General features: G+C 40.2%; 1 protein-coding gene and 3 non-coding genes across 4 annotated transcripts in view; all 4 read right to left on the bottom strand.

Moving 5' to 3' along the window:
* Positions 1-4,368: 4,368 nt before the first annotated feature.
* Trnas-aga (transfer RNA serine (anticodon AGA)) lies at positions 4,369-4,442 on the bottom strand. The gene has a single exon. It is a non-coding gene; the product is annotated as a tRNA-Ser (tRNA).
* Positions 4,443-4,971: 529 nt separating this feature from the next.
* On the bottom strand, positions 4,972-5,045 carry Trnas-aga (transfer RNA serine (anticodon AGA)). Its single transcript has one exon. It is a non-coding gene; the product is annotated as a tRNA-Ser (tRNA).
* A 225-nt stretch (positions 5,046-5,270) lies between these two features.
* Positions 5,271-5,344, bottom strand: Trnas-aga (transfer RNA serine (anticodon AGA)). Its single transcript has one exon. It is a non-coding gene; the product is annotated as a tRNA-Ser (tRNA).
* An 8,265-nt stretch (positions 5,345-13,609) lies between these two features.
* LOC138055601 (probable serine/threonine-protein kinase samkC) overlaps positions 13,610-13,897 on the bottom strand; it is a 942-nt gene continuing 654 nt past the window's right edge. Inside the window, exon 1 of the mRNA XM_068901498.1 lies at positions 13,610-13,897. This exon is cut by the window's right edge and continues 654 nt beyond it. Within this exon, the coding sequence (XP_068757599.1) occupies positions 13,610-13,897 (288 nt within the window).

Raw genomic sequence — 13,897 nt, forward strand, 5'->3', positions numbered from 1 at the left:
CCCCTGGAAGGCTGGATTTTTGGTGCTCAAAGGGCAAAAAATGAGACCCCCCCCCCTGTAACTCCCAGTCTAATTCTCAGAGAAGGGAGCCAGTGTGGCGTTGGAAATAGCGCGTTATACACAACTAATGTGCCAATTTTCAGCCAAATCGGTTGAACACAACTTTTTGCCCCTGGAACACTTTCTCAGACAATGACACTTAAAAGCAATAGTTTTGAACCGCTCAATGATGACTTCAATTAGGCATTTACATTACTTAACCTATTCTCGTGCAAATGCTGCAATTTTGTTCCTACTTTTAGGTAATGAAAAAACCCGATTTTCTCATTTTCTGACCATTTTACTCACTTCACACCCGGTAAATAGCAATTTGTTTAAATTATATATTATTTGGAGGGGAAACCTCTGCAACATGGCCCACTGAAACACCGTAGGGAAGATATTGTTTACCTATTGTCATTAATGTGCCAACCAGGGGCTCACTGGCTGTTGAAACAAACGGTCTTTAGTTCCTGTGGTTTGCACATCAATGCTTGTCAACAGATATCTTCCCTATTATCTATATGTAGATGAACTTCAAACTCACATTAGCTCTGAACTACCAAGATTTATTAACTTTAAATTTAATGAAAACTAAATATCTTATCTTCAATCCTTATCACAAAGTAAATTTCAACTTACTTTCTTCATTAACTTTAGCTGGTCAATGCCTTGAGCAAGTTTCAATCTTAAGATACTTGGGTATGATATCTATATTGGCCATCACCTTTCCTGGCATGATCATATTCATTATATTTGTAACAAAGTTAATAATTACCAACATCATCATTATGGTTAAGCAATGTCAGTAAACATTGTTTAATCAGTATCTATTATTCGGTTATTTAGCCTGTTTCTGTATGACTGCATATTGTGGGGTATTAATTATGAAAACCCATTGCCACAGCTTATAAAATTGCAAAATAAAGTTATTGAAATCATCAATGATTTTTCCCTACCCCACATTGTTTCCTTAGGTCTATTGAAATTTCACAATATTGCTAAAATGTACATATTTATTTATGCATAATTGTCTTTGTGGTTATAAGCCATGTAATTTTTTTCCATATTACTGGTTTCGGAGCAACGTAATCATTCAACTCTGGATGCATCTTTACAGCATTTATTTCTTCATACTATAACCAATATATGTATAAGAAAATTATGCCTATCCATTATTGGAAAATACTTTTGGAATGACATTCGTCTTAAAAATCGAAACAGCACATCTAAAATCCCATTTTGAAAAAGCAATTTTTGAACACTATTTTGCACAGTACTGATTTCCTTACTTGCTGGTATGTACTCCAGTATTGCTTGTTTAGAAACTGAATGGGATATTCTGTTCTGTAGATTGAGTACGAAAAACGTTCAGCATATAATCTTATTATTCTTTGTCTGAGATAGTTGTGAATATATTCACATTATGGATTACATACACAAATGTTTTACCTGTTTTTGTCATTTTGAAATGATTTTAATAAAGCTTTTCAAGCAATATTCACTAGTAAAATGACTTTCAAAAATCAATTTGTACTTTCTTGAAAATTCTTTTAAATAAGATGACAAAGTTTGAATACGCTTCCTTTAATGTTGTAATAACAACAGTATATAAATTATTAAAGTACAACCCTTATAAATTTTTTAAATGGAAAGAGGTAAAGTGCATGATGGTAATTATTATAATTCTTTTTCAAAGTTAGTTAACAACTTGAACACATTCACAACTAATTGTTTAGGGAATTTTTTGGGTGGGGGGGAAGGGGGGCGAAGAGAGGGGCACTTTGTAAGCTTTAATACCCAAACAAATTGAATAATTTATTTACAATCAGAGTCTTTTTTTTTTTTTAGTACAGTTGACTATATGCTTATATTGTGTATTTTTAAACACAATATTATTACTGTCTTTTTCTAGGACAGTCAAATTATACAGGAATAAAATGAATCTGATTCATTAACAGATAATAAATCTACCATCCTGCACCTCATCTTAATAAAAAATTCGTAACACCACATAAAATAGTGTTCACGGTTTTTGGTACCTACTAATATTTACAACTGACATCAACTTCATAATTAAACCCTGGGTAGTTGAGAGCTGTGTTCATTTTTTCGGTTAATATCACTTGAAATAAATAACTCTTTTTGCCTTTACTTTACATGCATTGGGGTAAAAAATATTCCTGCCACTAAAATTATTCTTTTGGCTTTTACAGTAAAAAGTGATCTATACCAAACTTTTGTTAGGTGCAATTCATTTATCTTACACCAAAAATTCTTGGAAAGCAGCACCTAACGACAATATCCGTGGTTTATTTAGGGTAATTTATCCTAAAATGTTCACTAACCAATCAAGGGCTCATGCTACCAAGAGCAAACACAGGCTGTGTGTGATTTGCTGTATTTCAAAGAAAAGTGACTTCATTTTAAGCTTTAACACTTAAACTCAAAGAAAAATTTAAAGTCATTCTTTCAATGACATAACATTTTCTCACACATCTTTATATTCAGTTAAGGTTTCTTGTTGTAGCATGAGTCATGACTGTGATTTCTGCCTACTGAAACTGGGACCATGGATTCATTCGTTACAATTACAGTCAATCTATGTCACCTATGACCAATATTTCTGAGACTGAAATGATCATTCGAAGTCCTATTTGTAACTTCTGGCATTTGATGGTCTGAGTCTTTAAAATTTCTGGAAATCTTTCCAAAAAAAGTATCAGCTGAAAAAAAAAGGCAAAGCACATACATGTAGGAAACAACTGATTGTTTTCAAATACTGTATGCTGTGATGTAATGTAAAAGATTTCATAGCTTTATTTCAGCAATAAACTAGGGAAGTTTCAATGAAAATTCTTAAATCTCACTGGCGATGATCACAACTGACATGTAATTTTTAAAACCCTGTTAAAACTTAAAAAATACTGCTCACATGTGAGGAAGATTGACTATAAATTGACTTTAACCTTTCCAAATGTAAGTTAGTTCCCCCTTTTTGATGAGCCACCCCTCAGTCAGGTCTTATTCTTCATGAACAGGGACAGATGTTATGGACATATCCATGGGACATCCAAAGTGGACACAGAATTAACTGATGAGGTTGGGAAGATACGCAGAAGATTTTTGATGCACTTCTGGCATTCCACTGGTAAGTCATGTGTTGAAAGCTCCTCACCATAATCCCACACCATAAGTGCTGCAAGGTGCATTAGAGGTGGCACCTGTCCAGTGTCTCTACGCCATCCAATTGTTGTAGGCCTGAATGACCTCTGTTCTTCTAAATTTATAGTTCCTTTTGTCGAAGCTTTCCACTGAAGTTCAAGCTTACGACCTTCAGCTTTAAGAGACTGGATTGTCAGTGATGTGTCTTTGTTCAGTTTCTTTTCCTCCCACGCGTGGGGCACTGACTGCACTACCTTTTCTGATTTTGTTGAGCTTTTTTCTTGCCTCTGGGAGAAGCTCTGTGTTCAGTAGTTGCCCATAGTCATTCATTCTCTGTTCATGTGTCTGCCTTGCTGTCTCAGTGGTCCTACCATTAGTTTTACCACTGTGAATAGTGTTCTCGACAAATGTTACAGAGGCCTGTTTTGATAGTTCTGACAGGTTGTCATGAAGATAAAGTTGGGATAGATTAAACTGTCTTTCAGCAATGACATTGTTCACAGGAATGCTAAAAATGTGCTTGGCATAACAATTCAAAAGGTTGGGGTGTGGTGTCTTTGTTAATAAGACAGCTTTCAGGTGATGTTGCCATTGCTTTAATCTCAGTTAGAAGTTGAGGTTTCTGCCGCTGCCAAATATTGGCCCATTTAACCAGCCCATTTCTGTCCTTAGACACCAATCTCTGAAGATCTTGTCTATAAACTTTTACATTGTTTTCAGATGCATTTCCTTGATTGCTTTCAGTGGATACAAATTGTATGTCAAGGACCTTCAAAACAGATGACCAGAATGCACTTTGGAATCTTTCAGGATCCCATTCAAAACAGCTTGGGAAAGGATAACCACTCGGCACCATGTTTTTTAATTGCTTTCAGGGCTTCTTGCAACATGGGCCTCTGCACTTCCTGGTAAAAGTGTTTAATAGCGGCTGGATCTTTCAAAGATAATTGCACTTGCTCTTCTGTTAAAGGAAAATACAGTGATGGACACAGTAACATTTGACTGAGTGTTTCATTGTGCTTGAGAACAGTTGCAGGCCATAGTCGTGCCAGATATCCACTGGAAAAACCAAGTTCCTCGTCACTTGCTTGTGATGAATTAAGAGATGGGATAATGAACTTGATATTCAATGTAAGGAGAAATATAGACTCGGAAAAATATCCGAGTCCCAGATGGGATTTGAACCCACGACCCTCCGTGATCTAGTCGGATGCTCTAACCACTGAGCTACTGGAGACTCTATGGTGAGCAAGGGTCAATTTGTGGGTCTGGACTGGAACCGCATCGCGCGGCTACACAGCCAAGTATTGACTAGCATATTTGAAACTCACTAACAGCATCGCGCTGTCACATTAATGCATATCAAGATGCAGCCAACCAACCTCCAAAGTGAGTGTGTTAACGATGAAACAACAACAATGATATTGAATGTAAGGAGAAATATAGACTCGGAAAAATATCCGAGTCCGAGATGGGATTTGAACCCACGACCCTCCGTGATCTAGTCAGATGCTCTAACCACTGAGCTACTGGACACTCTATGGTGGGCAAGGGTCAATTTGTGGGTCTGGACTGGAACCGCATCGCGTGGCTACACAGCCAAGCCAAGTATTGACTAGCATATTTGAAACTCACTAACAGCATCGCGCTGTCACATTAATGCATATCAAGATGCAGCCAACCAACCTCCAAAGTGAGTGTGTTAAAGATGAAACAACAACAATGATATTGAATGTAAGGAGAAATATAGACTCGGAAAAATATCCGAGTCCCAGATGGGATTTGAACCCACGACCCTCCGTGATCTAGTCGGATGCTCTAACCACTGAGCTACTGGAGACTCTATGGTGAGCAAGGGTCAATTTGTGGGTCTGGACTGGAACCGCATCGCGCGGCTACACAGCCAAGTATTGACTAGCATATTTGAAACTCACTAACAGCATCGCGCTGTCACATTAATGCATATCAAGATGCAGCCAACCAACCTCCAAAGTGAGTGTGTTAACGATGAAACAACAACAATGATATTGAATGTAAGGAGAAATATAGACTCGGAAAAATATCCGAGTCCCAGATGGGATTTGAACCCACGACCCTCCGTGATCTAGTCGGATGCTCTAACCACTGAGCTACTGGAGACTCTATGGTGAGCAAGGGTCAATTTGTGGGTCTGGACTGGAACCGCATCGCGCGGCTACACAGCCAAGTATTGACTAGCATATTTGAAACTCACTAACAGCATCGCGCTGTCACATTAATGCATATCAAGATGCAGCCAACCAACCTCCAAAGTGAGTGTGTTAACGATGAAACAACAACAATGATATTGAATGTAAGGAGAAATATAGACTCGGAAAAATATCCGAGTCCCAGATGGGATTTGAACCCACGACCCTCCGTGATCTAGTCGATAATGAACTTGTCAAGAAGTTCAAATAAGAATTTAATTTGCACTTGGATCATTGGGCAGGAGCTCAGCTTGATGACATTTTGCCAGACTGATGAGTGGTTATCTGACTTTGGCATCCTTTCTAGTATACGCTCTGCAAGCTGAAGACAGGCTTTTCCATACTTTAAATACCATTGTAGCATCTCATGGTAATATGTCCACCTTTTGTCAATAAAGGACTGTGGAAGGGGTGGCTCTTTACTTAAAATTCCCAGTGAAACATACATTGCCTTGTACTGACTTGGGCGTTCAATTGGTGGAACCAGGATATCTTGTGTAATAATTGCAATATGTGGTTGTTGTTCATATCACCCTTTGCCCCAAACCCAGCCTGGCACATTCTTCGCAACATTATATGAAGTATGTGTGGGTAACAGCCCACAAAAAACATTTCCCTGCCAAACAGTTTGGAGTTGTTTGCAATCAATCCATTTGATTTACCCTTTTGGGTAGAGGCATTGTCCCCAACTAACCCTGAGACATTTGATATACCAAATGTGTCATGAACAATGTGGAAATCGACATCTGACTGGTGTTTTCCTGACCCACTAGCTACAATGCTGTTAGCAAGAACATAAGCCCTTGGCTTGTTAGTTTCATGGCACCATGTGTGCACCCCCACAATGTGCCTTTCCTCCCCTCCTTTGTTAGAGTCATCACTCCAAACATGAAAATCATATTTGCTGTTTGCAAATCTTTTACACAGAATTAATTTGTCTGCCTCCCCTAAAAGAACATTCCAATCTGACAAAGTAGTTGGGGAAACAATCAGATTTTTTGGGGGACTACAATTAAACAAAATACTGAAAATTAAATGTAATGCAATTGGTGCCTTTTGGTTAGATAAAAGACATACATGTTGTAAATATCTGACGCAAGCCATGAACATTACACTCCTATGATTTGCTCCATTTTTGCCATGGGCAAATGTATCCACAAGAGAATAACTGTTTAAAACATCTCCTTTTTGTTTGAGTTGGTTTTTCAGTTTTGTTGCAACAGATTTTGCCCCCCTTAGTTTTTTTATTGTGTCGTTTTTCTTCAAGGATGTGTTCTTCAACAATTTGTCTTGTTCAAATCACTGTTCCTTCTTCGCAGAAATACTGAAAACAAGGGAAAAAGTCACACAAAAATTTTATTGACTTGTGGCTTTCATTATTTCATTAAATTCACGTTTTGAAAAGCGTGAGCCTTAAACTCTCTTTTCTACATTTAGATGTGGCTACTTTATTCACTGATGTTTTCTTTCAACCTTGTGAAAGTTATTCGTCACTGTCGAGAACATTGGTTTTTTTTTATCAATTGGAAAGGTATTTACACAGTTCTCTAAGTAAAGGTTTTGTCCTCTTGAACTCAAAATAAGCTTAAATTTATAACTCGAGAAAGGTAAGAAAAGTCTAAAAATTTAAATCTAGATCGCATTCGACATGAGAAGGACTCCTCCGCGGTCCGCACAAAATCATCTACTGTGCCATGTGAAAATATTTTTCACGTTTTTTTCCTCCGAGTAATGTTTCTTTGCGTTAACAGAATTTCTGTGTTGGCATATATCGAAAATGCTTTGTTTCTTTCAGCTCTGCTACATTATTTAGTGTCCAAAATAAAAGCAAAGTCTGGATGCACAATTCGCGAATTAACACAGGATTAATATAAACAGCTGCGAAATTCGCTGGAAATTATAACAAGACCTTTTACAGCGGTCAATTATTAAAACATAGTTTTAAGGCGTTTGTTTCAGTCTCTCTAAAGTAAAACTTTCTTTTACCCCATTTTAAGGAGATCACGCTAACGTTTTTCACCCCGCTAGCTACCCGCAAAAATGTACAAAGGATTTTCACTAGCTCCGTGCCTTTTCGTCGTGAAATTATTTTTAAAAATATTCAACGTTGTTTCACTCAAATGTCGATGAATGTCCGTTCTGTGGTCCAGTTGAACTTAACTTTCAACCTCAAGCTTATAAAGCCTTAAAAGGTATTATAACTGTACTGAATGAACAGGCCCGATGCAGGTCAGTTGTTTCACGCCAAAATTTGCGTCTGTTTACATTTTCCTTGTTGGGAAGCCCACTCAAAGCAGCCGTAATAATAAGTATGCCAATTCCAAACAAAAAAAGACTTGAGTTATACATTTACCCATGTTTTCCTTAACCAATGCTTACCTATACTTTTTCGAAGCGTTTGGATTGTCCCTTTGAGTCCTGCATTTTCTGATGTTAGTCGTTTACATTCACAAGAGAGTTTGTCGATCCTCGCAAGCCCGCTTGCAAACTTGAGAAAAACACTTTCCGGAGTTGTTGCCGCTGAATCCTGACCACCAACACTACAACTGTTTTCGTCTGGTTTCTCTTCTGATTTTAGTTTCTTCGCCGGCTGATATTTACTAGAAAACTGCCCGCCGATAAATTTTCTTCGCCCCATTGGCTGACAATTTTTTCGCAAACAATTAACGAAAGCAGCCCGCGTTTCCAGGAAACAGCAGTCTTTCCAGGAAAGTACTCTGCGCATGTCATAAAATTTTGGCGGTTAAGGACATTGGGGGAGGGATCCTCTTGCGCGAGGGGTAAAATTCCCTGCAGAGATCCCCGGATTGTGGACACCGCGAACAGCGCACGGACAAATGGAATCCATGACCCAGATGTACCTCTAAATATTGATATGAGGAAATCCATTCGCCATGGCAAAAAAACCGTCCAAGACCCAAACATCATGGAAGCGAGATTCAGAAAGAGAGTTATAATCCAAGAAGACTCTCTGCTTAAGATCATAGGAAACATAACGGATGATGGCACGATGGTATTCTTTGCCGTTGCAGAGAGTGGCCCTGTTTCGAAAGGTCCAAATGCCATAAAGAATGGATTTTGTCAAATGGCGCGCGAGCCGAGCCCTCTTAGCACTAAGAGAGGGCCAGCGGAAGAAAAAAACCGTTAAAAGGTTTGCAACAAACTGCCTACCAAGCAACAGGGAGAGAACTGGCACAAAGTGTAGCCAGACTCTTTTGACCCTTAGGCAATTTAAAAAGCAATGGTCAATGGTCTCTCGTCGCGGACAAGAGGCACAGCGACCAGATGAAATACAACCCCAATTGAAAAGGGAATCACGCACCTTGACGCCGCGGAGGATAATAAGCCAAAAGACATCGTTCTTATAGTTCTCAGTGAAGGGGTCCCGGACGAGAGACCAATGACCATGGAGGGAGAACCCTGGCCCAATGACTTGGGACCATTGACGCGGCAAGATTGGCGGGGATGAGTTGATTGAAAGTAGCTTTTGATACAAGGTTTTACAAACTAGAGCACTGTCTCCCACCCTGGATAGAGTATCAAGACAGGCCTCGTAAAAGGGAGTAGGAGAAGGAGAACTTGGAAAGGGGTTATCCAGTAAGGAAGACAATTCGGAACGAAGGGAGAACAAGCGACAAACCAAAAAGTATTTACATATAAAAAAATTAGAGTAATCACAGGAATTAAGCACGGAGGCTATCGCCGCCAGTCTCAAAGCCTGGCCTTTAACACGAGATTAGCAAGATTGACGCCCCCAAACTTCAATTTCCAATAGCAAGTATTGTGACTAACGCTCTCCATTTTTGAGCCCCATAGGAATGGCCAGATCGAGGCATTAACCCGCGCAATGACCCAGTTTGGGAGAGTAAGAACTCTAGCAAGGTAAAGCAGCTTCAATCGGCGTCAAAATTGTTGAGACACTCTCATCCTTTAGAGTCGATTGCAAGCTCGGCGGCGCAAATGGCCCCCTCCCCCGCACCCCCGGGACAATGTTGTGTTTTTCTGTTTTCTACGAGCCTTGTTGACAGCGGTACAACATTGATTAGGGTGGGGGAGGGAGGGGTATCCCCGAAACGTACTTTCTGGACAAGTTTTCTTTGCAAACAATGAATGTGTCGTTGCCAGTGTGCTCTGTTAGCAACTGTCTCAACTAATTTTGTCGCCGATTGTCTGTTTCAGAAAACTTCCTTTATACCCTTTATACAGGCACCTATAATCCAGTCTGTCCGTCAATATGACCACATGAGTGAAAGACTTTTTACAGGTCTAAAAAATTGCGGATAGTTTATTATTCTCGTTTTCGAGTGTGAAAAATGCGTTGTCCTGTGCGAAGCGAAGATTGTGACGTAAGTGCAAAGGACCTGTTCACTTTTGCCTTCTTTAATACGCTATTTGTGAGTAGCGTTAAAGCATGGATTTGTTAAAGGGTTATGCCTCTAACTCCAATTCATCAGAAGAAGCCGATTTTGTTGGTCGAAGTGGTGTCGCAGATGAACGCGAAACAGACATGGTGGCTGTTACAGCCGGGGAACACATTTACTTTCCACGCTCAAATTGCTATGTCGGTGCAAAAAGACTTTCCACCTTGTCGCAGATGCTTTGCAGAGCTGGTTTTGGTGGGAAATGAATGTTTTTGGGAGTAAAAAAACAATATTTTGTCATTTACCACGAGTAACCACGAGTAACCACAAGATTATTACAAAAAGATAATGTAATTATTCTATTTGTTATTTTTGTTTACTCGTGGTTACTGGTGGCCACTCCTCCGCGGAGTTCCTAAAATGAGAGTACAGCACTTTTTGCTGCTCTTTTGTTGTCCTAGAAGTTATAAATTGTCTTTGCTCTTTATATTTCCCTCTTTTTTATGGATCATATCCCTTTTAACAAGTTGAAATTGAATTATGTATGGTAAATTTCATAAGTGAATGCTAAACGTCACGCAATGTTCCGAAAGTATCACTTTATTTCAAGGTATGTCAAATCCAAAACAATGCACAAATCGTCTTGAAATTGTCATTATTTAGTACGATGTCCTTTCTCTCAATACTAAGCGTTTGTGTTCTGAACTTAACCTCGCTGCGCGTTCGACATCCACATTTTGGCCGTTGTAATTGACGTTCTCGGTAGTGATTACTTGCGTTAAAATTTCTTTTTTTTTAGAAGGCGGTATATCAAAGCCCGTGAGATATCACTTCCCCTGACAATATCATTCACTTTCCGCCCTTCGCAAATAGATGGCAAGCGTATACATGCCCTTATGGCAAGCGTATACATGCCCTTACCTCGTTAGAAATGTTCTGTGTGAAAACTATGTTCGACACTGAAATGTCTGCAATCATACCAGTGACTGCTACATCACCGTAATAAAGAAAAAGGTGATTTAATATATGTTCTGATTCCTATATGACATGAAAACGCATAAACGCTATTGAAATGTGTATATTTCATATATTAATGCAAAAAAACGCTTATCAGAAGTCGTCATTACACTTCATACAAAGTTTTTTCATAGAGACAATCGGCGTCAAAATTGTTGAGACACTCTTATCCTTTAGAGTCGATTGCAAGCTCGGCGGCGCAAATGGCCCCCTCCCCCGCACCCCCGGGACAATGTTGTGTTTTTCTGTTTTCTACGAGCCTTGTTGACAGCGGTACAACATTGATTAGGGTGGGGGAGGGAGGGGTATCCCCGAAACGTACTTTCTGGACAAGTTTTCTTTGCAAACAATGAATGTGTCGTTGCCAGTGTGCTCTGTTAGCAACTGTCTCAACTAATTTTGTCGCCGATTGTTGCTCAAACCAAGTGTATTGATAATTAGGGCCTTACCGGGAAGGGATAGGGATCTCGACTTCCAGAGATTGAGGGATTTCTCCAGTTTCTCAAGTTTAGGCTGCCAATTAAAGTGCTCTGTAGGGATGGTGCCAAACACTACCCCCAAGATTTTCATTTTCTTAACCCAGGTGAGGCCCAAAGGCTCATCAGAACGAAACCTCCAGGCCCCCAAACACATTGCATGCTTCAGTTTTGAGGCGATTTAGTTTGGCACCGGTGCCCCTTTAATAGATATTAACACAGTTGAAAGGGTTAGTCAAGGATCGAAGGTCCTTGAGTACAGTCGTAGTGTCATAGGCATACAAGCGAACACGTGCATGCCGCCCTCTGGCACCAGGGAGGAGGAACCCCTCAACCTCTGGACAACGGCGAATGAGGGACGCTAATACCTCAAAACAAAGGACGTAAAGTGAGGGAGACAAAGGGTGCCCCTGACGCACCCCACGCGCCAGAGAAATCCTTTGAGATAGCCAACCGTTTAAGGTAATTTGCATAAAGGCACCATAGTAAAAGTTTGAGATCCATCGGCAAACCTCGGGTCCAAAACCATAAACCTGGAGAAGATGCAAGAGAAAGGAACGGTTGACACGGTCAAAGGCTTTCTCCTGGTCAAGGCTGACTAAGATTGCGGATTCATCCGTCCGTTGAATGTAGTCCAAAACATCACGCAAAAGATTAACGTTAGAAAAAATACTTCGGCCAGGAACGGAGCAAGTCTGATCAGGGTGGACAATATATTCAAGAACCTTGGAAAGACGAGAAGTGATTGCTTTAGAAAAAATCTTATAATCCACATTCAAAAGAGAGATGGGCCGCCAGTTGTTTAAGTGCTTAATATCACCACGTTTCTTAAAAATAAGCTGGGTGACGCTACCTTTCATCGAGCCGCAAAGCTCGCCATCGGAGAAACACTGGTTAGAAACACGGAGTAAAAGGGGACCCAAAGTCTCCCAAAAATGAAGATAAAATTCAACTGATAGTCCGTCAGATCCCGGTGACTTCCCGGTATTAAGACTCTTAACAGAGTTGGTTAATTCGTCAAGCGACAAGGATCCCTCGCACGAAGCACGTTGAGGGGGAGAAAGGGACTTTTCAACGGATTCTAAACAACGCTGTTTAAAAAACGCGTCAATAGGCTCATCAGTGAAAAGATTTGAATAGAAGCGCACATGCGCACGTTCAATTTCTTCACGCGTGAACACCTCTACATCATCAGAATTAAGAATAGAAGAAACGATATTACGCTCAAAGCGTTCACGTTCAAGCTTAAAGAAAAATCGCGTGGGCCTTTCTCCTTCCTCAAGCCACTGAACTCTAGAACGGATTTTAGAACCGTCTAACTTTTCCAAGGTAAGAGCCTTAAGCTTACTTTCGAGCTCGGAAATTTCAGGACTAACTGAAGGATTACCAGAAGTAAGCTGACGTTTTAGCTTAATAATCCGGTTAACTAAAAGAACACGTTCGTGCGAGAGATCCCTGCTCTTTTCCCTGGCAAAGAAAATGATCTCAGAGCGGATAGAGTTTTTAAAAAAGTCCCACCAAACTTTAACCGAAGGAAAGTGTTGCAAGCAATTGGCTAAATGATTGATACAATTCGAAATATAGTCGCAAAACACATCATCATTCAAAAGTGAATTATTAAACTTCCAAATGCCAGGACCACGGAGGTTATTCCCAGTGGGCTGGAAGGAAAGACAAACAAAATCATGGTCGGAAAAAACACAAGGGTTGATTTCACAAGAAACAACAGAGGGCATGAAGTTCTTAGAAACAAAAAATTTATCTAAACGCGAACCAATTGAAAAATCCGAATTAAACCATGTGCACTGGCACACTCTCGGATGTAGCTTGCGCCAGACATCAATTAAAGAAAAGGCTGAACGCAAATCAGTAAGGCACTTAGCAGGCACAAAGTTGCCGCCAAATTTATCAAGGTTGTGATCGTAACAATTATAATCACCAGCAATTATTAAGACATCAGAAGATAAAAAGTATTCATGCAAACTTCTGAAAAACACTTTCTTTTCGGCCAAGTTGGTGGGAGCATAAATGTTAATTAAATTAATCATTAGGTCATCAAGTTTCAACAATAGACTTTTCCAGCGACTAACGTTGCCGGAAAAAGATTCAGAAAGGCAAGTAAGGACACCACCTTGTTTGCCTACAGCAGGTGAACAAAAACAGGGTCCTCGCCAGGCACAAGGGAAACCGCGGGAACCCTCAGGATCAGTAATCTGCGTTTCCTGAAAACGGAAAACGTCATAAGAGGTACGAAGACTGTATATGCGATAATCTTGGAAACGCTTACTGAAACCACGAGAATTTAAGGAAAGAATTTTGGAAGTCATGATGGGTGAGGGTTCTTAGTCTTTTTACTAGAACTGAACGGCATAGGTGACGTTGATTTACGCGCAGGTGGACCATCTGTGAAGTCTAGCCTGGCAGGCTTGCGTTTCGGTGCAACTCGAAGAGGTTGAGGACGGATAGGAATCTGTGATGGGTGCAGCGGAACTGTAGGGCCAGGATCCTCAGGAATCTCCATCGCAGCAATAGCTTGATCAGAAGCAGCAATAGCTTGATCAGAAGCAGTAGGACGTTGCGAATCAGCTGCAGCGACAAGCTGTAGATCAGA

The sequence above is a fragment of the Montipora capricornis genome, chromosome 7 (assembly GCF_036669925.1).
Source record: "Montipora capricornis isolate CH-2021 chromosome 7, ASM3666992v2, whole genome shotgun sequence".
Lineage (NCBI taxonomy): Eukaryota > Metazoa > Cnidaria > Anthozoa > Scleractinia > Acroporidae > Montipora > Montipora capricornis.